General features: G+C 36.6%; 1 protein-coding gene across 1 annotated transcript in view; it reads left to right on the top strand.

The window, feature by feature from the left end:
• Wdr49 (WD repeat domain 49) overlaps positions 1-27,668 on the top strand; it is a 200,574-nt gene that overhangs the window by 58,621 nt on the left and 114,285 nt on the right. The window contains exons 3-6 of the mRNA XM_004652370.2: positions 4,199-4,375; positions 5,510-5,684; positions 24,956-25,123; positions 27,067-27,215. Coding sequence (XP_004652427.2) covers positions 4,199-4,375; positions 5,510-5,684; positions 24,956-25,123; positions 27,067-27,215 — 669 coding nt within the window. The remainder of the gene's footprint in view (positions 1-4,198; positions 4,376-5,509; positions 5,685-24,955; positions 25,124-27,066; positions 27,216-27,668) is intronic.

Here is a 27,668-nt window from a genome sequence, read left to right as displayed (position 1 = left end):
TTCAAGTATATGGATTTTACAGATTGTGTGAACATGGGTTTATTTAATATATCCACCTGGTATTTATATATCCAGTGAGTTGGTAATTAGGGTTGAGACTTGGTCAGTTTTAGGGTTGCTTGTTTGTTTGGGATAGGCAGTCTTCAAGCAGGAGGTGTAAGACATCTAATCTTGATCTAGGATAATAGCAGCTATTGCTTATTATCTGGCCATTACCCACTTATCAGAGATTGTCAAATAGTAATATCTTAATTTTCTCTTCATTTTAATATGGAATACATCAGTAATAAAAATTTATACTATATAATGTATTTGGTGTTATATTGTAAAATTTATATTAGGTGTCACATTTCCTTAATAGTTAATTTATATTAATTATTTACTTGTCCTGTACAAATTTTGTAACAAAGGATGGGCAAATACCCAATTTTTTATTTCTATTTGCCACTTCTTGAGCTAAGGAACTGACTTTCTATTATCCTATAAAGATGAATAAGTGCTGTTATTATTATTTCCAGCAAAATATAAAATTCACAGGTTGAAAAAATAGACATTTTCAATCCACTGAGTTACAAATTCCATGTCCCAAACTGTCATCTCTAGACAGTAGGGACTAATGTGTCGTTCTCTGAATCTTTTTATAACTAGCAGTTTTTGAAATCTTTACTTCCTGCCATGCAAGATGTTCTAGGATTGTCTTGTACATTTCCTATGCCAGACCTAGAATCAGCTTTGTCTCCAAAGAATTAAGCTCTTATTTCTCATAGGAAATAGTACATCTTCTCCCTGGAACCATGAAGAATCACCATTGGCTTCTTTTAAGACATGTCCTGATTGAATTCTGCTAAGATCACCAAGAAGCTTATATTATTCCCACCTCAAAAATCTGTGACTCAACAAGATGTTGTATAGCTCTACCTTGGCACAAAGGGTGTACTTAGTGTTACTGAGGTTTGTAAACTGAGGAAGTCAGTGATCAGAGACTGTACTTTATCCAACACTGCCTGAGCAGTGTCTGATGACACTGTTCCCAGTTCCTTCTTGTTAGAGGTTTTATGCCAAGGCTTGAGATCATGAGAAGATGGAAGAAAAAATGCCTCAGTCCAGATTTCTTTCATATAGTTGGGTAGTCGCTGTTACCATCATGTCTGTTTTGCCAAGCTGCTTTTTTTTTTTTTTTTTTTTTAATTGATACCTAAACCTTGGCTTTGACCTTCCCACTTCTTCCTTATACAACATTAAAAAGTATTGCCAAGCCAGGCATGGTGGTGCATGCTTTTAGTGCCTATCACTATGGAGGCTGAGGTAGGAAGATTGCAGTGAATTTGAGGCTGGATTTGGGCTACAAAGTGAGTTTCAGGTCAGCCTGAATAATCAATGTTAGTCTACTCTATGTTTTGGAAGAATTTGAGAAGGACTAATATTAATTGCTTTTTAAGTGTTTGTTATAATTTGTTATTGAAGCTACCTATAGTATTATACCCTTTGTAGGACATTTTCTTGTTTGCTCAATAGCAGCTCTAATGAGATTGTCTAGTTAGTTTAGAAAATTTAGGTGTTTTTCAGAATCTCTCCATTTCTTAAAGACTATATCATTTGTTGCCCATAATTATTCATTATATTCTCTTGTAGCATTGTATTTTTATTTGGTTGAGTATACTATCCAACCCTTAACTTCTGAATTTAATAAGTTGAATCCCTATCCTCCTAGGCTAGCTAGGGGTTTGCTAATTTTATAGGTCGTTTGAAGAACCAGGTTAGTATTGTGATGTGCTTCCATTTTGCTATTTGCTAATCTTACATTTGTCTCTATTAATCTTTATTTTGTTGTTGTTTTACTGCTTTGTTTTTCTCTTGGTTATCTCTCTTGGACTTGCTTGGTTTTCTCTCCTCTTTCTAGTTTATTGAAGATTGAAAATTGAGTTCATTGACTTGAGGTCTTCCTCTTAACAATGGTATTTACAAGTGTGAATTACAGCTTAGGCTCTGACTGTATCCTGTATGGCTAGTGTACTATATGGTTTTGCTTTTATTCATGAAGTGACCTCTCTAATATTTCTGTGATTTCTTCCTTCAGCTACTGGTATTTCTATGTTGATTAATTTCCATAAATTTTTTGTTTCTTCCCACTGACTGAACTTCCTAACTTCAACCCATCATATTCAGATAACATAATTTGTATGGCTTCAGTATTTTGAATTGGTTGGTGTTCTTCCACTGTCATATACAGCCTATCATGGGGAAGTTCATTATACTTGCAAGGACTCTGTATCCTGCTATGCGTGGTGAAGTGTCCTTCAAACATATGTTGGATCTAGATGCTTATAAAGTTTTCAATTTCTTGATTTTCCTGTTGCTGTTCTATCCACTATTGGAAGTTGAGAGCGATTATTGTTAAAATTTCCACTTTTCTCTTCAATTCTTTTACCTTTTACTTCATACATTTTGAAAATAAATAGAATAGTAAATAAATAAATTTAAAAAAATATTTTAAAAAGATCTTACATTGATAGCAATTATATTCTGTCTAAATGAATTAAATGCTCTAATTACAAATCAGAAATTAGCAAGATAATTATTACTTTTAATAATTTATATATGTTTGTTGATGATATATTTTGATAATATATCATTAGTATATATTCACTTAACTCTTTACACATAATTTTCATTAGTTCTTTAAGCAAAATTATAATTGCTGGGTTGACATCTTGTTTAATAAATCTAATGCATGTGCTTTCATAAGGATAGCTTCTACTAGTTGATTTTTATGTTGTTAAATAATCTACTTTTTATAAAAGTATCCTTTCTGATTTTCCATGACATAAAGTAAGTCTACTTGCACTGTTTATATGTGAAAGTCTTTTAGCTTGCTTTACAAACTAAAGGTGTAACAGGGTTTGTGGAGTTTAGATAGTTACAATTTTCCTTAAACTTCAAACCATGACTTCATATCAGTTTTTAACCAAAGAATTAGACAGAATAAGACTAAGAAGGATAATTTATTAACCACTGAATTTTTACTCAGGAGTATATGAAGGAGAAGGAGGGTCTTTGAGCAGAGGGAGGGAGAATGTACACATTCACATGATCTGAGAGTCCATGTGGTAATTGAGCATGAGCCCAGAAGAAACATGAAGAGGGATTTATAGAGGAAAGAGAAGAAAGAACTGAGAACTCCTGCCACGTGGAAGGCAGGAGGGGGTAGGAGCCCATGTGGGAGTAGGGGACAGGGTTTCCCCTCTTCTCAACCTGGCTGGGCTGAGACAAGGGGAGTCTTAACAGGGCAAGAGCCTGGAAGCTCAGGAGGGATGACAGCCAGCAAAAAAGACCTTTCCCTTGTAGTAAGGATCTATTTATAATCTTATTGTGGTGGGCTTTACCTTCAGGCTCTAGTTAGCTTCGAAGCACTGGTTGGTGTGGATTCAAGGTTTAGCTAAGGAAGATGCCAGCCGTGATGCCAAGCTTGGGGGTTGAACTTAACCAAACATAATGCCAGGGTCAGATTTAAATTCTAGGAAAGGGAATGCCCTCCCATGAGGAGCTTAGGTGGATTATGTAAAAAAACAGATCGAGGTAACTCCTTTAGTCAAGAGAACCTTCTCTGATCTCTAGTAAAATAGAGATTGTAAGGGCAGGCTTAAGGACATTTCTGCTTTTCATTTTGGGGGCCCAGTCACCCTAAAGTACCTAACAAATCTATCTGACTACCTCTCAAAGGTAATAAGGTTTCAGGTGTATGGGCTTTTTGTATCTTTTTTTTTTTTTTCCTTTTGTGAGTCAATGTTTCACTTTGTAGCCTACGTTGGCCTGGAACTCATGGCAATCCTCCTGCCTCACCCTCCTGAGAACTGGGAATACAAATAAAAACCACCACTTCTGTCTCTTCTGCATCCTTTTCTTTATTATGTGATTAGCTTTCTAGTCTCTTACAGATAGAGGAGGCTTGTGAGTGTGTGAGGAGTAGAAACAGGAGAGAAAGTGTGTCCAAACATCTTTAATAGGTAATGCATCTTTTGGCTAGAGCCCAGAGTTAGAGTAAATGCATTTGCACTCCCATGCTATACTTCGCTACCACTGCTAAGGACGATCAGTGAACTATGTTTGATTTGGTGATTAGGTTTACATGACTTCTTTGCATAATGCTTTCATTAAATCTACCATAAATACCTTCTGATCTTCTGCTTGGCTTCTTTAGATAGCAGTGGCTTTTACCAGTAAAGAAATTTGTTTCTATGATCTGCTCTCCAAAGAAGAATTTTCTTGTCAATACAAACTCCAAGGCCTGACAGGAACACCAATTTGCATGGATTATTGGTACAATCCTCTCAATGGCAATGAATCAATTCTTTCTTTTGGAGATATAACTGGAAAGGTAAGTGAAGGAATGATACGATTGAACACTATGGATTTAATTATCAAACTTTAGCTCAAAGTAGAATCAATTACCTCCTACATTGTAAACAATAAGGTCACATATATTGTACATGGGATAGACAGATGAGATTACAATTCTCTTTACTTGTAAAATCATGTGTGTGTGTTATATTTGCATGTTTATGTGCAGGCACAAGTCTATGTATGAGTGCAGACGTGCATATGTACACCTGAATATGGAGGCCAACCTAGACATTTAGTGTCTTCCTTAGTTGGTATCCTTCTTGCTTTTGAGATATGGTCTCTCACTAAACTGGAGATCAACCAATTTGGCTAGACTAGCTAACCAGTAAGCCCATAGATACTTCTGTCTTTGACTGTCCAGTACTGGGATTGCAGACACTTACTACCATGCCTGGCTTTTTTTTAAATGTGCATGTGGAGGATTTGAACTCAGATCCTCATGCTTGTATGACAAGCACTTTACTGAATGCACCATCCTCCCATCCTTAAAAAAAAAAAATCTTTATTGCACTTTTCTGGTCTATGTATAGTCATATTTTCCTCATTTAGAAGTCTTGTTAATTTTATACCATAAAATGCACAATCTACTAGATCCCAATATTAATAAATACTTAACATTGAATGCCTGAACCTTCCTCCTATAACCCATGTTAGATTTTTACTAAAAGGATTTTGGATGCCCGATATAGCCATCTGAGGAGTGCTCATTTCCTGTATCATGTAACAAAGGGACAGAGGCATTAGAAAGATGGAATCATTGAAATCTAGACATTGTATCCAGCCATTAATCTTCCTTTCAAATTACATCTCACATAAGCAAACTCATCACTTCTTCAGTGACATTAGAGTGTTCTAGAGGCTTAACAGCCTCCTTTCCTCATTGTGAAAGCTTCTTGTTCTTCCTGTTTCTAATGGAAATATAACTTACAAGCAAATAATAAATTGTATTTAGTAACTGCTCTACCAACTTTGAACTTGAATCATGTATTATGATTTAAATAATGTTGAGGAAATTCTTACTGATTTATAATCCATTCCTTGTGAAACTTAACAAGTCTATTCTTACAGCACTTATCCTACATGTTTGTTTTTCCTTCCATGGTTCAAGGTTCAAGCGATTGCTTTCACAGCAGCCTTGATTTCACTGTTTGAACGACCTGCTAGTGCATGTAATGGTGAAGATGCCACAATGACTATTGACTGGGCAGAGTTGCAGTCTGGATGTCACAAGTGTTGCCATGTATTAAAGCACAACCTTCATCGTGGAGACTGGGTCAGGAAAGGTACTAAATCTGAACAGGAATGAAAGAAAACAGTCACTTTCAACTTCTACATTTAGATTCTCAGATGAAGATATTTCACAAAGAATGTTTAAGTCTAGAAACCAGTAATTGGTTCTCTGGAGGATTTGGCCTAGACTCTGCAATCCCGCATGTGCTGGCAGGAGTTACTTTTCTTTCTTTATGCAATTTATGATTCACTTAATTAATTCAGGTGAACTGTGCACTTCAGAAATCTCAAGAGAAGAAGAAAATTGTCAAAGAATCCATTTAGCTTCAACAACACTCTGATCCTAAATAATGACGTTCATTCACATTCTGGGCTGCTTAACAAAAGGTTTAACAAACTCTCAAAATTACTGTGCATGCATGCCAGTGGGCATATGTATGTGTGTAACTTTGGGGAAGTAAATTTGTTTTCCTCCAAAATTGAATTGTCAGTTTTTTCTTTTTCTTTCCTTTTCTTTCTCTTTCTCCTCCTCCTCCTTTTTCTTCTCCTTATCCTCTTCTTCCTCCTTTTTCCTTCTCTTCCTCTCTTTCTCTCTCTCTTTCTCTCATTGAGAAGGTATTGCTACTTTATTTCAGACTGGCCTCAAACATACCTACTAATTATAGGTGTACAGTGTGGTTTGCTCAGTCCCTCTCTCTGTCTCACTTTCTCCATCCTTATCTTCTTCTTTTACTTTTTCTTCCTCAGCCCCTCCCTTTGTTCTTTCCTGCCTCCTTCCTCTAGATATAATGAGGGTTCTCATTTAGAGTACTTACGTGGGACATTTTTAATGATGGGTTTACTTTATATATCAGTATCTGTAGAATACTAAATCATTAGTCATCCATGAGTTAATGAGTTTTATAATGTACTTTAATTTTAGGAAATTTGTATCTGATGATTCAAAAGCCAAATGTGCAGTAACTGAATTGATATGTTGGTCTACACAGTAAGAAATATGGTACATTTCTCACTTCTCAATCCCTACATTATACTGAAAAGAATGGGAATTAGCAATCTCAGTGACTTAAAATCTGAAGAGATAATATTATTGGTCCATATTTAACACAGTTTTAAGAAAGGACAATCAAAATGACTCAATCCCTTTTATGACAGTTTAATATTCCTTAGATTGTTGAAGTTGAAATGATTCTCTGATGTGTGCCCCTAAAATTATGTCCTATACAAAGAACTACATATTACCCATTTTTTCTTAAGCATGAATCATACCACATCTTTATATATTCTGCCAATCCTTTAATTTAATTTTGGAAGGATATCAATTGTGGACAGACATATAAAAACTCATGGTTTTTTATCATCTGCTAATTGTAACAGAAACAAAAGAGTACATTAAAATTTTGTGACTCTAAAATCACAACAAAGCACTAGAAATTAGCTGAAGACAGGCATTGCAGGTGCTTCAAATAAAAGCATATTTCATATATAAACCAAAGATCAAATTTTAATAATAAAATAGTAGTTTTAGAATTTACTCTCTTGGATTTATTGAGTTTGAGTATATTATTTGAGTTCTATGATCTTAAATTGAAATAGACAAATAAGGAGAAGTAGCCTATAAAAATGTATGTGTGCATATACACATTTTTCTTTTCCTGAAGCAAATTCCTCATTTGCAAAGGTTTTCCAGGTAGATTTTAAAGTTGGATTTATCATGTCATAAACATGAATCTCCACTGCTTACCTCCCACATTCTTTGTCAACAGATGAAGAAATCAAAGATCAGACTGTTAAGTTGAAAATACACAAAAAATAGCAAGCTTACCATGAGCTAAAGAGCAATCCTGTCCTGCAAACTAAGAGACAAATGGATCTTTGATGGAGTACTTTGTTGTTTCAGTAGCACTGGTTTTGAGAAACTTAAATGAAATTGATGCTGGGTCTATAGAGAGAATGCTGAGCATGGATATCTGCATCTCATGTCTGTAATGCTAGCTAGTCAGGAGGCTAAGTCAGGTATAAGACAAGTTCCAGTCTGGCCTGGTTTACAAAATGAATTCCAGGCCAGTGTAGACAACTTAGTGAGGTACTATCTTAAAACAAAAAGCATAAAGAGGGCTAGGGTCACAGCTCAGTAGCAGAGCATTTACTTAGTATGCAAGAGCTCTTGGCCACTAGGCCCAGGATTGATTCAGAATAGAATAATACAGCACCGAAGGTCATTGTGGAAATATAAATGGGTCTGGGGCAGACTGCACCTAGCAAAGGTTTGTTTGGTGGAACTGTTGGTAAAAATTAAATTCAGACTGACTAGTAAACAGGTTTTTAGTCATGACAAATAATACAGTAAGGTCAGTGGCAATGAGTCTTTTGAAGCAAAAATCTTCATGATTGTGGTTTGAAGATGAAGAATTCTGAACCATCTGAGACTATCTCACAGAAATATCACTTTCCTGGGATATTTTTACCTACCAACCATAGATATTCATCTATGCTCAATGCTCAGACTGCCTAGCTAGTCTTTATAACTTTGTCAACATCTAGAGCCCCCCCCCCCCGTGTGTGTGTGTGTGTGTGTGTGTGTGTGTGTGTGTGTGTGTGTGTGTGCTGTTGTTGTTGTTATCATTATAGTTGTCTTGTGTGGGGGTCCATATGCTCACCAAAGGGTGGAATGCTCACTTGTGGTGGCCTGAGCAAAACTCTCTTGTCCTGCTCCATCTCTCTGCCCTGTTTTGTATTGAGCTGGAGTCTCTTTTATTGATTCATTTGCTTCCAGGGACCAGATGATTCTCAGGTCTCTGCTCTCCATGGTACTGGGGTTACAGATGTGTGTTCTTAGGCCCACCTGTTTAGGTGGAATCTGGAGATTCAAGCTCTGGCAGTCTCAGGCCCCCTCAGGCTCTCATGTGAGTGCAGGAAGCACACTTAACTACCGAGCCATCTCTCCAGCCCTAGAGTATTCTCTTTTTCAGAGATCTTGTCATCAGCATTGTTTCTAAAATGTCACTTGCGTTTGTCACTTCATTTCATACCAAGTTCTTTATTTTTATATCCTTTTAACTCAAATTGATTCTTTACTGCCTGGCATGCAAGGTTGAAGACTTTGCTGCTGCTCCTGGCTTCTGCTTGCTTTAGGATGTTGTTCAAATGGTGAACTGACCGTGCTAATTTCTGTACCCTCAATTAACATTGGGAAGCAAGTACCTTTAAATGCTGAGCTGTCAACCCATCTTATTAGCATTTGGGTTCTCCCAGCTACTACCCTCCCAATTAGAAGGATGTTTGGTTGTTTTAGATGCAAGTTACATTTGCATATAAACAGAATATTAAAGTATTCTTTTGGTGCTAGCAACATGCCCTATATTCATATTGTGTTCATGATAACCTAATAAATAGTGCAATATTTTATAAAAAATTTTTCTTTAGTAAGTTATAATCAATTTATTTATTATAGGTCAGTGTTGATTTTTCTTGATGTATGTGTTGCTGAGATTTAATTGAGAAGTTTGGACATGTGCATATATAATTTTAATTATACTTAGTTTATTTATTTAATTATTTTAAAAGTTTTATTTTGTTATTTTTCTAAACTGTTCCTCCCCTTTGCAAACTTTGCTTAACTCAACGGTTTGGTAGAGTATATTATTTCTCTCTCTCTTTCTCTCTACCCAGATTTGGAAATTTCCAAGAAATCTGGAGCTGCTTACTGGACACATTTTATTTGTTTTCTTTATCTTAAGTTTCATAGTTTGTCATCACTTATTGACTAATATGTATGAATATCTTTGTTTAAATTTCTCCCATTTCATACTTGTTTATAGTGGGAGATTAAATTTAAGCTTTATTATTCACTCATGGCTAGAAGCAGAAATAAAGCATAATATTTCTTAAATCCTGAGAGAGTAATACATATTTGTTGTTCTTTAGTTTTTCTTTGTATTATATGACTTTATCACTTTTAGAACCCTCTACTTATTGTACACAAAGGGTATTCACCCCATACGTCTGTTAAGTGGCTATTATATTAGACATCCTTCCTAAGAAACCTACCTTCCAAGATACTAACAGAAAATTTTAAATAATTTCTTCCAGGCTTATTCATTACTATGACCATGTTAAAAGACTTGAAACCAGCAGGCAAGCGGTAGTACTTGCTGCTTACCCATATGCTCTGAACACTATGGTACGAACTCTCTGAAAACTGTTACAAGGAACAGTAGGCAACAAACTTGCCAAAGGATACTGGAATGAGTGAATGTCCTGTTGAGTTTGGTGTAAGGCAGAGAATAATTGGCAGTTTATTGATTCAGTACTGAGATTTTAAATTATAGCTGTACTTTTAACACTGTGTGATGCCAAAATAGTGACTTGCTTAATATGGAAGTAATATGGAAAAGTTACATTATAGTAATTCATTAGGCTTTTTAAAAATTTCTTAACAGGATCTCATTTTAGCCTGGCATGACCTGGAACTTTGTATCCCAGGCTGACCTCAAACTCATAGCCATCCTTTCACCTCAGCCTTTCTTTATTCTTTGCCTTTTTAGTATATTTTGTCAGTCTAATTAATAATCCTATCAATACAGTTTTTGTGAATTTTTTTTATTGTCAAAAAAAGACATTAGGTATGATGACAACCCATAACACTGGCTACCGGGAGGTGATGCAGGAGAATGGAACATTCCTACCTATCTAGGCTACACAGGGGTTTCCTATCTCAATGATAACAGTGAAAAATTCTTGGATTAAATTACTGAGTTACTGAAAAATAACTCTTGTAGTTGTGGATTTTTTTTTCTTAAAAAAGAGTATATTTATAGTTAAAAGAAAGTGGTTGGAAGAAGATAATAAATCATGTTTACTTCAATAATTTATGGTTGGATATTTAAGAAACTAAAGAATTTATATATATATACATACACACACACACACACACACACAAATACACACACACACACAGGTTTTTCTAAGTAGGGTCTCACTCTAGTGCAGGCTGACCTGGATTGCATTATGTAGTCTCAGGGTGGCCTTGAACTCATGGTGATCTTCCTACCTCTGCCTCCTGAATGCTGGGATTAATGGCATGTGCCACCACACCCGGGTAAAGAACTATATTTTTATGATGGACTAAAAGTAGATAGAAGGTAAGGTGTCTTTAGTTCTCCTTTTCCTTCAAGTTCTAGATGTAAAACCCAAATGTCTCTGAATACAGGAACTACTTAATTCCCCAAAATGATGAAAACCTGTTCTCAGATTTAGCAGCAGAGACTGGATAGTGTAATATGTCTTTATGTTTTTGTGTGAGCTCTATTATTGTAGTTTGAGAGGAAATGAACAAGCCTGAAATAAAGAGGAAGGGAGCAGAAAGTAGAGGATGGAGTCAAATACAGCTCAGTGAGGTTTGAGGGAATATGGTTTCAAATTCTTACCAAATCAAGCAAGCAATGGCTCCTGGAATTTTGATATTATTTTTTTTACACCTTATGTATAGACTGATATTCTTAGACCTCCTTAAGGAACATATTAGCTGATTTTCCTCTTAGTGTAAGGAAGAAATAGACAGCTTAGGAAAGAAATGCATGAGCAAGTATAGAAATACATTTCTTACCCAAGAAGCTAAGGATGAAATATCTATAAATGAAATGTCAAAGAAAAAAACAAAAACCTCAGTTTCAAACATAATTAGCGAACCAAGCAAGGGTGCTCTTTTCCTGATGAACCAGATACCAGCACAAGGGGGAAGGAGACCAACACAAAGAAAAATCAACTCCTACCAAATCAGAGAGGCAGAGACTCAGAGGCCCCCAACACCTCATCACTGAAGCAGACCAAAAATGAACCCAACATGGCTCAGGGAAATTTTGCAGAAGAGGGGGCAGAAAGAATGTCAGAGTCACATGTTGGGCCAGGATATGCAGAGACATTTATCCTACCCATAACTGTGGGCTAACTCCACAAGGCATGACCCATATACCTCAACAAGGAGGGGCCAATGGGGAGGGGGTAGGTCACAGATGAGCCTAATAATGGTACCAAACTGCCTGTATTTGCTGAATACAAAACTAATAAAAAAAAATTGATAAAAAGAATGTTAGCATAGCACTTACAGGTAAGGTTCAAGCTTCTTAAAACATTGAAGAAGAAAATGTTTCCATCTTGTGTGAGTGGTTCTGTGCCATATTTTAATAGTAAAATAATTATATTCTGAACTGACTGCAAAATCAATGTAGAGGTTTTGGGCAGTAATGGTGAGACATGAATGTCTTGAATGTCAGAAAATTTTCCTTTCATTAACTGTCTTCTTTGAAAGTCAATATCATTGGAAGTTGCTGCTAGGGTGTAGAGTTTTCAAAGAATGAACATGAGCTGGGTGTGGAGGTGCATGCCTTTATTCTTAGTGCTCAGGATACCTAAAGGAAGGTCACAAGTACAAGGCTAGTCTGGACTACATAGAGAGTTCAAGTTCATTCTAGGCTATAGAGCAACACTTTGTCTCCAAACAAAACAAGATAACAACAAAACCAAACAAGTACTAAGGTTACAACTCAGGGATCGTACTGCTGTCTCACATGTGCAAGGAGGAGCATGAAACTGGCAGAATTGAAACCATTGACTTAAAATTATATGCAAAAGTATCATACCACTTTGTTTGACCAGGGATCGAAGAAGACATAAATCAGCTTTAATTGTTAGCAAAATCACTAATTGCTGTAGTAATTAATGGAGCTGGTGCCAGAGAATTTAAAAGACAGACAGAGGTTGTGTTTCCTCAGGGAGTCTTCATAATCGATGGAGACTAAGTCTAGACAAGAACAAGATGTAGTAGAATCTGCCTGTGACCTGCATCTATATTACTCCTCTTGGCAAAATGAAAACACATTGCCTTTCCTGCCAGGTCTCTTGTGTTTGAAGCAGTGCAAATCATAGACTGAGTAGCTAGAGCAGCCTGATAGCCTATGCTTGAAAGAAGGGGTCTTTTCCTGATGCTTCTTCTATTGCATCACGGATGGGTAAAATACATTTGTATTGTCAACATATTTTGATATGATATTTTGCAAGTCACTAACATTAATTTTTAAACTTAGAAACATTCAAATTTATGTTTAAAGATGCATTTTTAGGGTCTAAGGAAAGACTTCAGTGGTTAAAGAGCTTTCTGCATAAGCATGAAGACCTGTGTTTAGGTGCCCAGTACAACTACGTAAATGCCAGATATAGCAGTGTATGCTTGTAATCCCGCCTCTGGAGAGGTAGAGACAGGAGGATCTCTGGGGGCGGGGGGGCTTGTTAGCTAGAGTAGAATAATTGGTGAACTCTAAGTTCAGTTTTGATGCCACCTCAAAAAATAAGGTGGAGACCAATTGAGGAAGACACCTGAAATTAACCTCTGGCTTCCACATGCACATGCCCACAGGTGCATGTATACTTATATACATGTGTCACATGTATACAAATACACATAAACATGCATTCCACACACACATACAAATACATATTTTTATTTCAGTGATGAAATAGAGCTATTCTTTCTTACCTTTCCCCTTTGAAGTTATTGCTTCAGAGTACACAGAGCCAGATGATGATGTCAGAGAAAAAAACTCCACAGCATAAAATGAAACTGAAAATCACATTGCTTCAAATGAATGTCTATAAAGTGTTGCTCTTACACATAACTCAAAGTAAATTCTTGAGAGATGCTGAATAATAATTCTTAGAAATGCCTGGATTTCTACCCTAATGTGGCATCTGTCACAAATGTTGAGTGGCCTATCCAAGTGAACTAAATAGCATCATTTCAGTTTTAGGCATCACTTTCCACTTCCAAGTCACCTTCACAAATGCACTAATTGCTGTTATGCAGTGCCATGAGTGTCGGACCAATGGTATGTTCCTTTAATGCCCCCTTTTTATGACTATGTAGCAGGATAATGAAAGTACTGAGAGGATGAGAGTTAGTATGTGGAAAAATATGCTCAAGCTATTTTTTTTCTCTCTAAAATGTTACATAAAATTAACTTTAAAATAATTTTGTGGAATTCCAAAACTCACTGGGAATATTAAAAACATGGCCAGTAGGTAAGAGTGCTTTCCATGAAAGTATCAAAGCCTGAGAGGACCTGCTTTGCTCTGAGTTATCAGCATGCACATAAAATAGTGGGGCATAGCCACAACTGCTTGTAATTGCAGTCCTTGGGTCATCGAGGCTCACAGGTCATCTAGTCTGATCAAACAGCTCCAGGTTCAATGAGAGATTCTTTCTCAATAAAACACAGGGATGGGTGATAGAAGGGGACACTCCATGTTCTCCTGTGAACTCCACACATACAGGTATGGGGCCTGTGCATCTACATCTCTCTCTCTCCCTCCCTCTCTCTCTCTCTCACACACACACATACACCCTCATTTTCTCAAAGTGATCTCATTCTCTAGCTTGATGTTTTAGAAGCTATTCTACCATGACCTATCATTTCTTTAATGTAATTCAGGAAGCAGGGTAAACATTCTTATTTACCAGATAATTTGATTTTTAAGAAAATGACTCTTCTCACACCTTTTACTCAAACATCCTCAGGAACTCTCTCCTTCCACAATTTAATCAAAAACACATTCCATCTTGGTTTAGATAAAAAACATATATTGTTCAGCCTGTGGAAGTAACCCTGCAGACCCCCTAAATGTCACTTTGTAAGCTGTAAAGTCAAATCTTATAGCAATCATTCAAAATCATGAGAAAAATGTGCTTCTTTTTATGTTTTATATAGCCCTCAAATGAAAGATGATCATTGGATATAATCAGGGAACATGGTACAAAGTATTTTTCTGTGATTAAATATTTTGCTTTGGCTCTATTATGATAACATTATAGAATTTACATGGTATAATAGAACCTAGTTTAAATTTTCTAATATTGATTATCAGTATTGAGTTATATTGACCTTTGCCATTTTTTGTAAACAAAATAAATATATTCAGTGAGGATGCTTCCTGAATTCATCCTACTGGTATTTATATGTTGGAAATGTCTAGTAAAATTATGCTGGCATAGCAACTGAAAATCCCCTGAAATTAATTGCTCCCCAATGAGGCTCAAAGCACTCACCTTTAGAAGAGCTGGTTACTTCCCAGATACCTTTCCTCTTTCCTCCCAGTATTCTTCTTTCCCAACAAGGACAGTGAATATGGACAAAGGATGGAGATAATCAGAAAGACAATGGAATATAGCTCTCATGGGAACACAGCTATAAAGGAAGAGGCTGTGAGAGAGAAGATCAAACCTGAAGGGAGGGCCTGGTCTAGGACTGAGGGCAAGGAGGACAGAAATGCAGTTGGTTGTTAATAGAATCTCATATGCTGTCCTGATGTGCTGCAATGGCTTTAATCTCCTCTCCATCAATATTCAGCTGCAGCCCCTTGGGCAAATTGGCTTTTGGATTGGATTGTCTATGTCTTCATCAGTAAAGTTGAGATAATTTATGCAATGAATATTATCACAGGTTAACAGCAGCAGGCATAGTGCCTGATACATGAGAGGGATGCAGTAAATTATCTTCATAGCTTTAAAAAGAGAGCCATAGGTGAAGAGAAATTACATAATGGAAATTGAGAAAGAAACATCTGCATGCAGGATAAACAGTTCGGAGGAACAGATCATTCCATCCACTCTGTAGTCTCCTGTCTCTGTTTTGTCACACACTTCACATGAATTACTCTAGGTATCCAGGCAGCTTTCCTTTGCTTCCCTTTCTGAAAATCTCTTTTTCCCCTTGACTTCTCTTTTATTTTCATAAAGAAATTATGTTGTGCCATTCAGAGAACACCTGAGTCAAAGGCAAGATAAGCTTATTTCCTTTAAGGAAATAGAAGCTAAAAAGAGGAATTTATTGTGTGCATTGATTAACACAATGCTAGATATATGTCATTAGTAAAAGAAACTTGAAGACTTACTCAAGAGAAGCCTGGCATGTTGCCATATACTTGTAATAACATCACTTGGGAGGCTAAGATGAAAATATGGTGAGTTTGAGGACAGTTTGGGACACACAGTGTGTTTTCAGGACAGTTTGTAAAACCCTGCTCCAATAAAGCAAATGCAAAGACCATACCACAAAGCAGTAGATGTTTGTTTTGCAATCTAAAAATCCTTTACCTAGAAGCTCATCATCTACATTCTTCAGCTTTGGCACAACTGGGCTTTATGAATTATGGTGGAGAAGTTCTTCAAATCCTGCCATTTTATACAAAATTGTGTGTGTATGCACGTCTTTCTGGTAGAGTGAGCCTGTAGCTTACATCAGAGTATTTGATATCCCAAATTTAAGATCTTTGAGTTAGTCTTCTAGAGTACTTCTATTTTGTATGAAATGATCTTTAAGACTTGATTACTTTCAGTGTGGTCTCCAGTGTGTTTAATCAGCAAGATCAAGAAATATGTGAGAAGTGCCAGGCCACAGATTTATGCAATATAAACCTACTTTATCAGTATGGTCTCTAGAGGACTTGGGCACAATGCAATTTGAGAAGCTGCTGTAGTTGTTCATGGCTCATTTCCTCATACTGAACTTGTCTTCTGTCTCCATTAGCAAGTGATGCATGATTTTGGGATTTGGGGAGGGCCTGTGAACCATGACCATTGGGTCCTTATCAAATTTTAGCAAAGAATTAATAAAATGGACTCCAAGGTATAATTTATGAATTATTAAGTTTAGGGAGAAATCATGAATTAAGAGGTTCATTGTAGGGGGGAATTAACATCCAGGGAGGAATTTAGGTCACAGACTCAACTCTGACAAGAATTCACCTTCTTGCCAGGCTGAAAAGGGAAAGAACAGAGAGAAAAGACAGAAAAATCTCTGGGGGAGGCACATACTCCCATTTGTGGAAGCAACATATAAGAACCAAAACATCTCCTTCATATAAAAGACCAGAGAGGATTAAGAGGTAGTGAAGGATTCAGAGATTTAAAAAGGAAAAGAAAGAAAATCATACATTTAACAACAAAAAAGCAAGCACTCCAAAGCTAGATACATGAAGATACATGTAGAAGGCAAGCAGGAAAATAGCAAAATACCCAGCAAGGAGAGAAGAGCTTCCCACTGGGAAGGGGAGAAACAGACATAAACACATGTTCAGGCTAAATCCCAGGAAAGGAAAAAAAGACCTGGCCCACTTGGATAGGCTCCTTTAAGGATCACACATTTAATTAGGGCCAGCCTTGTGTCAGACTCAAGTGCTTACCGAAAGACCCGAATGGTTCATGGACTCAAGGGGCTGACCCAGAGAGGACAGCCCACAAAGAAGCTGGGAGCTCCTGCTGGGGAGTACAGAATGTAGCTATCTTGGACAAGCCAGGATAAGTTCTAGTTTTGGCAGGTGAACAAAGTGTCATCTCCTTTTTCCTCTCTTGTTCTCTAACTGCCTGTAAAAATCTTATTTTACTCCTGTTTTACCTTCAGTATCTATAAGGAAAAAGAAAGAGAGAAGTAAAAGAAAACACAGGACTTGATCTCAACAGACAGAGATTGTTTATTGAAGTACAGTGAGGAGGTTCAGCCTTCCTGTTGGATGGAGGCTGAAACAAAGAGCTAGGCTGGGGCTCAAGCTTATAAGGAGGATCCTAAGAAAAACATACTGTACCAGGTGTAGGCTCAAAGGAAGTAGATAAGGAACTGTTATTTGTGTCCTTTATTAGAATGGGCTTTTTCAGCAAAATTGTCTAGGGAGGATACCCTAGATGGTTTCTGTTCCTTCAAGGCTTTCTAAGTGAAGTGATGTTTATCAACCAGGGGAGCTATCAGGCTTGTCTAGGACTGTATGCTTCTGATTTTTCTTCAAGGCCTTCTAGTCTTAGGGAGAGTCATTAATCCTTCAGTTCCCTCTTGTTTTCAGGGAGAGTCATTAACACTTCAGTGTGGACTCTGGAATGATAAAGAAGATTGGGAAAACTTGGGGAGTGAGAAGGGCATCTCAGGGGTGGTCTGTGCAGCCAAGAGCCAGCATGACAATGTCAGATTCTCACACTACTTCCTGCTGGGAGGCACACTAAATCTCTCAGGGCTGTCCAGTGCAGTCTCGTGGAGGTTGGATGTCCAGGGGGTTATATCTAGTAGCCATGAAGAATTCAGTTACTCTTTGAAGTGAAGGCATGTATTTTGTCATGGAGGAATTCACTGAGTCATCTGAGTATGCAAGGATCAAAAGAGAGGGTATTATCATAATCAGGGGAATAAAGTACATGTCAGAGACAGGATAGGTTTAACTTGAAGTGAGTAGCACTGTAAGGTTTTTGAACTTATAACAATAGGTATCTTAGAGAGAAGTTAGGTCACATGCATAGAAATATTATTTGGCCATTAAAAAGTCCAATATAGCCCAAAATATTGTTAGCTCTGGATTTGTAACATTTACTTCTCCACAATCAGTATAGTCTATTGTTGAAGTTTTTGTCACACAGGAGTGGTGTGACTTTGGGGAGTTGTAATTTTTGGTTTGCCATTTGTCAAACTTTATTTTGCAGTTTGTGTACATAGTAGGCTATTATTTCATGAACAGGCAATGGGGCAGCTCTTTAGGAGAGTGATTCTTTTTTTTTTTTGTTTTGTTTTGTTTTTCGAGGGTCTCACTCTGGTCCAGGCTGACCTTGAATTAACTCTGTCATCTCAGGGTGGCCTTGAACTCATGGCAATCCTCCTACCTCTGTCTCCCGAGTGCTGGGATTAAAGGCGTATGCCACCACGCCCGGCTAGGAGAGTGATTCTTATCAGAGCCATTAGGAAAGAGACTCCTAGATCATGTTAAATCTATCAACCATTATAATCTGGTTATTATTGATGTATGAAAGTTTTTGCATCTGGCATGACATTTACAGGTGACACAAATATTGTATTTAAGGCTGAAAGATAATAATAATAGGTGACAGGTAAGGAAGAAATAATTGTTAACTTGGGTGGGAAGCTAACTGGAATTTCTGAAAATATAAAGTTTTGGTTTAGGTAAGGTAGGATATATAAGACATAAGTATTGAAGCAATATTTGAAATACCTTAAATTATTTTAAATTTAAATATGATAGAAATTAAGAAGTTAACTAATTTTTAAATTTTTAAAGGTTTTTTTTTTGTATGTATATCTTTAATGTAAAAGGCTGATAATCTTTACTTACTTGGTCCAAAGATCAAAACTTCTTAGCTTTAGGAGAACTAATGAAAATATGTTAGGCTGAAAGGCTAACAGCTTGACTAGTCTTGATAATTTGTTATTACCAGCTGTTTATTTTATAAACACAATGAAATTATGTTTTTTTAATTTAATTATTTGAGAGTGACAGAGAAATAGGAAGAGAGAGAGAAAGAGAGAAAGAGGAAGAGAGAGAAAATGGGCTTGCCAAGTCTTCTAGCAAACAAATTCCAGATGTTCGTGCCCCCTTGTGGATCTGGCTAATGTGGGTCCTGGGGAATCGAACCAGGGTCCTTAGGCTTCACAGGCAAGCACTTAATCGCTAAGCCATCTCTCCAGCCCAGAAATTCTGTCTTATGTAATAACATTGATTATATAATACAACAAAAATATAGTTTACATCATTACATCCAGTTTAATCTATTAAAATAATTTACAGCAAATAAATAAAAGTCTTACCTAATAAGAAAACATGTAAGAGTAGAACAGTTAAGAAACCTAATGTAAACAGGCATGCTATGCAACAAGATAAAGGCTTTATCAGGTGAAGAACATATGAAAGTTTAGCATTTAGATATAATTTAATGATCTCATTTCAAAATTAAACATTTTATAACACTTTTAGTGTTATCAAGGGCAAAGAAAATTTAGGCCTGTGTTTTAGTGACCTCTAAGCATAATGTCTGTCTTTTCAAAGAAAGATCTCAAGTTTTTGAGCATGGGTGATGAGTTTGAGTCTGACTTTTAATTTGAAGTGGAATGGTGGGAAAAAAATGAAGGGCTATACTTCTGTTGACTTTTAGGCCTTGGAGAACAATCAAGAGGGACCCAGGTAGATAGAGTTAGCCTGTTATAGGACCCTCTGAGGTCAGTTAATGAAATTGTAGAGGTCCAGAAGAAGGTTTTTTTATATCGACTTTGTAGTTTTGATTTTTATGTCACACTTAGATAGGGTTTAATAAATAGACAAAACTAGTTAAAATACCATGATCTTGTTAACCTTGATATTGATATGTGAAACTAAGGCTTATAGAACTGGCACCAGAGACAGAGTAGAGAATGTCTAGTTTTACATCAGTGTGAGTACAGAGGTATCTCTTTTAAAGCTTAAAAAATGATTAATTAGTAAAGAGATGTCTGTAGTTTAGCTGTATTATGAGCTAAGAAGAAACACAAGATAATTTTAGTACTGTCCAGAAGCTGTAATACAAACTATGACCTTGAAACAGTACAAAATTACAGGGTCAGTACAAAAGACTATGTAGTATGGGACTTAACCAGCAGAAAAGTTCATAACATTATGAGACATAACTTGACCAGGGGTCTTTAAATTTAATTTTATCATAATATGAGGTATGACACTATAAATAAATTTATCACTTTATTATAAAGAGTTAAGTTTGAACTATGTAAACAATTAAGTTGAGAAAAATACAAAGAAACAGCTTTTTAGAAGGTAGGCACATCTTATTATTTAAATATCTAATACTTATGAATATAGGCAGAACATGTTATCAGTTTTGAAAATAACATTTTTATCAATAAGTATAAGCCAATTAATTGAATTTAGAAATTGTTAGGATAAAGACAAGTAAGACAGCATAAAGCTTTAGCATTTGTATTTGATAACATCTTTGATTAGTTTAGATACCTTTGTGAATACCAATTACCTAGGAAAGGTTGGAAGTAGGGCTGTTGAGTTTGAAATCATTTCTTGTAGATGAACATTGTTTAAGCATGAGGCTGTGCCCTGAGGTAGAGAATATGTCTTTTTCTTGAGAATATGTCTTAATAGTTAATTTACTTATGAGTAATGAATTTGAGATACCAGAAATGTAACAGTTATTTAATTATTTGATGATACCTAAAAAAGCAGAATTTGGTCATTGTTGAACTCAAACAGGTATATAATCTCTTACAAATCTGTTTTTAAAGAGAAAACACTGTTGAGTAACACTATTTCTAGTTAAATAAAATAACTTTTTTTTATGAGACTGATGTGCTACCTACTGCACTAATGAGGCACCTGAAATAACTTATTTTTTAAACATTAGTATGAGATCCTTATCTTGGGGAATTAAACACTAGTAAATGAACCTTTACTTTAAGATTCAGTTTTACTGTTATTTAGAACATTTCCTTTGATCTGTCTCCCTGTCAGCTAATAGTTCCTGGAAACTATCAGGGACTATGGGAAGAAGCTGTAATCAGCAGTATCTAGGTTGTTTGATGTCTTGTCACTTTTTAGTTCTGTCTGAAGATCATCTTTTGTTGTTTAATTTTACTGTTTACATCCTCACACCCTTTTGCACTTGTAGTGACCATTTAAACATCTTTCTTAATAACATTTTGTGCATCTGTTATAATAAAATTTTATTAAACAACTTTTTTCTAATAGGAAAATATATAAGAGCAGAAGATGTAAGAAATCTATTGTTGCAAATAGAGAAGCAGATGTTCTATCAAACAAATGAAGATTTATCTATTGGAAAACATGTAAACTTAGCATTTGGATATAATTAAATTACAAGCTTTAAGCATCTCATTTAACTTAAAATATTTATTTGTAAACTATTTTGTGAACATTCATATAAAAGTTGAGTGATATTTAGTAAAGCTATTATTATAAATAGACAACTAGGCATTTGCTAAACATTATTAAGAGCGGAATCATATTTAAGAACACTTGAATTTTGACTTTTGAAATTAAACATTGAATAATATATTTATGTCATATTTTTATTTGATATTTAAATGTATCTTACTCAGAAACTTAACAACCTCTTTTCCCTAACTTTGCTTTTACAGTTTTTGTCCCGGTGGTCATCAAGGCCTTCTAGTCTTAGGGACAGAACCCTTCAGTTTCCTCTGGCTTTCAGGAAGATCATTAACCCTCAGTACCTCTATACCCAAGCTTGGGTTTGTAATGCTCCATGCAATGTGAAGTTCACTGAACTTCAAGTTAATTTCAGGACTCCAGAGCTGACTTTGCAATACTCACTTGCTGGCTGATGCAAACTTTGATCAAATCATTGGCTTTGTAAGGGTGAGGCCTTTCCTTTCGGTGTTCAATGAAGAATTAGGCAGACTCTGTTTGAGTTCAAGGTTTTGTGCTTCTTCCATAGGTGTTTGGTCATGATGTCTCAGCTGTAGGGAACAATCTTTCTTGTTGAAAGAGCTTTTTTTCTTAAGTTTTATTTATTTATTTGAGAGAGAGAGAGGTAGGAAGAAAGAGAAAAGAGAGAGAGAGTGAGAGAGAATAGGCGCACCAGGCCCTCCTACCACTGCAAATGAACTCCAGATGCATGTGATGCACCTGCCAATTTGTGCATCTGGCTGTATGTGTGTACTGGGGAATCAAACCTGGGTCATTAAGCTCTGCAGGCAAGTGCTTAACCACTGACCCATATCACCAGCCCATGTAGAGAACTATCTTTTTATCGGTGTTCACCAAAAGTTTTCAAAACACTGAAATCCACTTTGAAGTCTTCCTTCTATCTACTATTAAACTATCTGTGCCATCCAATGTAGCACTTCACTGCATGCATGCTAAAATATTCTTTAATGATTTGATTTACATGTCTTCTCTTCCAATGTTGGGGTCATATGAATAAAGTAGAGGCCATGTCTATTTCTTCTGTACCTTTATCACAGTACAAGTCACGTGGTAAATGCCTAATGATTCTGACATGGTTTGATAGCAAGATAGCTGTATGTGGTGCTCTAAGTAGTCTCACTGGTATTAACTATGTTAAGGCATTTATTTTCTCAGTAGACAGGCATGAAATATGTCAAATTAAACTATTTTCATGTAAGAATAACTTTTACTTGTTTTCAGATACAATGGAAAGGACTCCATTGAGCGACTCTGCTGCTTCTTAGGATTTCCTTAATTTTAATAACTATTGGAATTTGTACACATATATTTATATAAGCAGATGGTGGTTAGCTTACAACAGAAGATACAAACATTTGGTCATAGCCATGTCTGGAGAGATGGCTTAGCGTTTAAGGTGTGCGGCAGACAGCTTCAGATCACTGACATGAACTTCCTGACCAGGCACAGTTATGGAAAGAACGGATTTACTGATGCTTACAGATCCAGGGAAGTTCCATAATGGCTGAAGAAGCTGGCCTGCTCTTTCACAGGTCCAAATAGAGAAAGAAAAAACACAAGCCCAAAGCCATACCACAGGCACACTTCAGGAAGTCCAGTTGAAACTAGACACTCTGCATATCTTTAGATTGGAATTTCAAACCCACCACCACACCCGAAGATCCACCCACTGACACCACCTCCAGCCAGGTGGCTGCAGATCCAAACTGCAAACTAATAAAACACTGAATATACTGGGACCATTTATTCAAACTACCACATTTGTTTCAACATATTGATTTGAAAGTATACAGACATGGGGTCATAACAATGTCTGTTAAGAACTGTGAAGAGGGCTGGAGAGATTGCTTAGCTGTTAAATTGTTTGCCTGTGAAGCCTAAGGTCCTTTGTTCAACTCTCCATGTGTCACATAAGCCAGATGCACAAGATGATGCCAAATGTGCAAGGCTGCACATGGGCACAAGGTGGTTCATGTGACTGGAGTTCAGTTGCAGTTTTCTCTCTCTCTCTCTTGCTCACTCTCTTCTTTCTCATACAAAATAAAAGAAAAAAAAAAAAAAAGAACTGTGCAGGTTCTATTAGCTCCCACCAAGTTAGCTTGCCAGTTCTAGTTTAGCCATAGTAGTGCAAACATGGCAGGACCCAAGAAAGCAAAATTCTATGGTGACTGAAGACTTAAGACTGCATGTAGGAGAAAAAATATTTTAATATTCAGAAGGTAGCAAGCAGTGTAAGTATTGACTGATTTGTTTCAATTCCCTGGGTCACAAGCCCATTCATGCCTGCACATGAATGTTTTAAATAACAGAAGAATCCTAGACTTAGGCAATCTGCATCTTTTGTAGTGTATAGGATGCATGCCTCCTTCTGCTCCAGCGAAAGAGTGTCTCCTTCTCAGGGGAAGTCTGACTGACATTTGCTCCAAAGGGGATGTCATTTCTCCATTCTGAAGCTGTTTGCCATGCACATATCTTTGAAAAGACAATCTAGAATAAAAGGCAGCCAGTGTACAGCTTCATCAGATGGCAGAAATACCCAGGATCCACTGAAAATTGTTTTCCAAGTCTGTCTCCCTCATTGTGTATAAGAAGTAGATTATGACTTTTTTATTTCAAATTTTTATTAACAACTTCCATGATTATAAAAAATATCCCATGGTAATACCCTCCCTCCTCCCACTTGTTCCTTTGAAACTCCAAAGACCTGAGCTATTAAAGCAATTTTCCTTATATTATACCAAGTGAGAAAATCCTGCTTCTTCTTAGGGCAGGAATTTGGTCTTGAGGTCAAATCAGAAATCTTTCAACTTTGGGCACAAATTATTGTCTGAACAGCATGCAGGCAAGAACCTGCATCCAACTGCAGAGGGTGCCATGGTTTGAACTTGGCCAAGTGCAGCTCTTTGGAGCTTGTGATTCTCACAGGGATGCAGGAATGGAAAGGCCATTATGCCAAAAGGCAGCAGGATTGTTATCCATGCTTGGGAAATAGGATTTTCTCCACAAATTCTGGCATGGACCCTAGAAACCACACAGCCAGCTGTCTTGACCTGAGTCTCTAGTTGTGCTTAAGATTCTTGGCAGGACTGAATCCTGGCTATACTATACTCAAGCATTCTTGGACCAGTCAAACCTATAGTAACCATTAATTGAGTAACTAACTGGGCTTTGGGCACAGGACATGGTTGATAGCTATGTTTGCCTGTCCCAGGCGCAGGAGGAAGAACATAGGGAGTTGCCCAATGACTTCAGAATCTCATAGACTTATTGGGATGAAAATTGTTTCCTGCCATGGGTTCCAGTAAAAGAAATGAAGAGTTTCCTAGAGGAGGAGGAAAGTCTGAATGTAGACTTTGCTATAACTACAAATTCTTTGGTGGGAGGTAGGAAAGGGGTGAATGAGGTATTTTTTAAGTGTTTGGATCTGTCATCAATAGTCTGGGTTTACTTGTAAACTGCATTCTTAAATATTTATATTTTGCCAATCTTTTATAAATGCAATTAAATGATATTTTAATATCTTTATTTTTTTCAGTTACCTATAATGCATACTTAGATGCTCTTATTTCCAGTACAACCAGCAATTCAAATACTGTGGTGCTGGCTTGGAGGGAGAAATCAAAAAAGCATCTTAAAATGACATCCTTCAACATTGCCCAGGGCATTCATGCTTTTGATTACCACTCTCGGCTCAATTTAATTGGTATGTAAAATAAATCATGGTAACTATGAAGGCCTCATAAATAGTCTAGGATGCATATTTGTATGCAGAGACTCTCTTTACTTAGTTGCTTTATTGCCAGAGAGACCAACTTGAGCAGCTCACATTTTATCGCCTGAGAATGTCTGATAATGATGCATTAAGATATACAGCATGTATGAACTACATTGGGGTGAAAATATGAGCAAGCACCTCAATGTTTTAATGAGTCCCTTTAGCAGAATTGGTGGGGGTGGAAGATGACATAGGAAAAACAAAAGACAGTTTATGCAGCATCTGCTGTTCTGCCACCTTTCCAGCACCACCAAATGCAGTACCCAAACAAAGACATCATTTTCATTGACACATACAAACGCACACAATAGAGAAATGCAATATGTAGAATGTTTTTCAGTTACATTCCAGAATTTGTTTTCTCTAATGATTTTTGAAAAATTTTGGATTATTTTATTCATTTTTTTAAAATATTTTTTGTTCATTTTTTATTTATTTATTTGAGAGCGACAGACACAGAGAGAAAGACAGATAGAGGGAGAGGGAGAGAATGGGCGCGCCAGGGCTTCCAGCCACTGCAAACGAACTCCAGACGCGTGTGCCCCCTTGTGCATCTGGCTAAAGTGGGTCCTGGGGAACCGAGCCTCGAACCGGGGTCCTTAGGCTTCACAGGCAAGTGCTTAACCGCTAAGCAATCTCTCCAGCTCTTTGGATTATTTTAAATTTAATTTACTGAAGAAGAATTGTTTTGATACAGAGGGTATAAGAAACATAAAGGTTTGTAGGCATCATCATTTTAAGTGAAATACCTAGATATTCTGAAAGCTGATGATTTAGTATATATGTTATATGTTTTTAATCCTCCATCACTACCCCCTGGAGTTGATCAGTGGATGACTTTCTAAGTGTGGGGATTTTGATGGCATGTCAATTATCACTGCATCTGGGGTGTTGTCATTTCAAACCTGTAACCTAACCTTGGGGGAAAAATATTGGTGTTAATTAAAGGAATTGATACTTCAAGTTCCAAACAGAAATAGTTAAAATATCTTAAATATAGACCCAGGAGAATGCCATCTAGAGTTCTGTGAAAACAAATAGTGTGGATTTATTAGTGAAGTCCAGAAGGGTTGATGAATTAATTTGAGAACTCAAATATCAACCATTTAATTAATTGAATAGTTAATTAATTAATTGAATAGTTCCTGTATTCTGATGCTTAACTTGGACTTGCTATAGTAGCAAGTACTGAGACAAGAAGAATGAGTAAACCCAGCTCCACGATCATTCCAAGGCCAGGAAATACAGAAGTGTTATACTGCCTTTCCACATTCCTGAATAAGTACTACATTACTTATTTTTGAAGCACTCCCTGAAAGTAAGCAAGTCATGTTCAAAACCACCTTATTCTATCAAGAAACCAGGATTAAAATGCATTTGTGATGCTTGCTTATACATGTTTGACTACTTAAGTGCTGGTGAAAATAATTGGTTCCTTATGTTTTTTTAATTAACTTGTGAACTGTCAATATTGTTTTAGTTCTTTTTTGCTTTGAGAAAAACTCTAACATTATCCACACTCCTAGCCTGTACCCTGAAAGAGTAAGCTTTAGGACTAGGGAGAGAATTCTGTCCCCTTCAGGGCAAGCTAATGTTTAATTCCTTAATGAGACTATGTTTTCCCGATTTCTCTCAGGAGCACTTGTGTCCCTAGATCTACCCCTTTTCTCCTTCCTTCCTCAAGTTGACAGAACTCCTGTTTCATCAGCCTAGTTTAGTTGGGCAAAGACAAGATATATCTTTCTTCAAGACAGTATTAATTTTCATCAGAAAGCATTATCAACCTATAGACAAGATAGACTCATTTCACAAAAATAATGCCCAGGGTTATTCATATTATTAATACATTCTTCCTTTTAAATTTTGATTAGCCACTGCTGGAATTGATAATAAAGTTTGCCTCTGGAACCCTTATGTTGCTTCTAAGCCAGTTGGTGTCCTTTGGGGTCACTCAGCCAGTGTAATAGCGGTCCAGTTCTTTGCTGAAAGAAAGCAACTTTTCAGCTTCTCCAGAGATAAAGTAAGTAACACTGTGCACGTTGTTTATTTCATTTTGCCTCCTCAGTTCTTACTGAAATCTACCCTAAATCTTGAAATTCCCAGAGAAATCATGTCAGTTGTTAACATATACTAGATAGATATGGTGCCTTTGAAAGTCTGTATTTGGAGCAAATGTTGATTGATGATTACTTCACTATTGCCCTGGAAATAGTAATTCATTGAATATTTGTTTAACTACCTACTCATAGATGACACATCTGAAGAGTTTTCAAAATTCTCATTAATTCAGTGCCCCCAATGGATATGGGGATGAGGAAATATTACTGTGGTGAGACAGTGAGTAGACATAGCCAGATAGCTGTGGCAAGATATCATATAGGCAATTATAGTTGAAAAATATGGCTGTAGAACTAGGTAGTTTGACTGATACTTATGTGGTAGTTTGAATGGATGTCCCCCAGTGTATATTCAG

Source organism: Jaculus jaculus, chromosome 11 (assembly GCF_020740685.1).
Source record: "Jaculus jaculus isolate mJacJac1 chromosome 11, mJacJac1.mat.Y.cur, whole genome shotgun sequence".
NCBI lineage: Eukaryota > Metazoa > Chordata > Mammalia > Rodentia > Dipodidae > Jaculus > Jaculus jaculus.
This window is presented reverse-complemented; position numbering and strand designations above follow the sequence as displayed.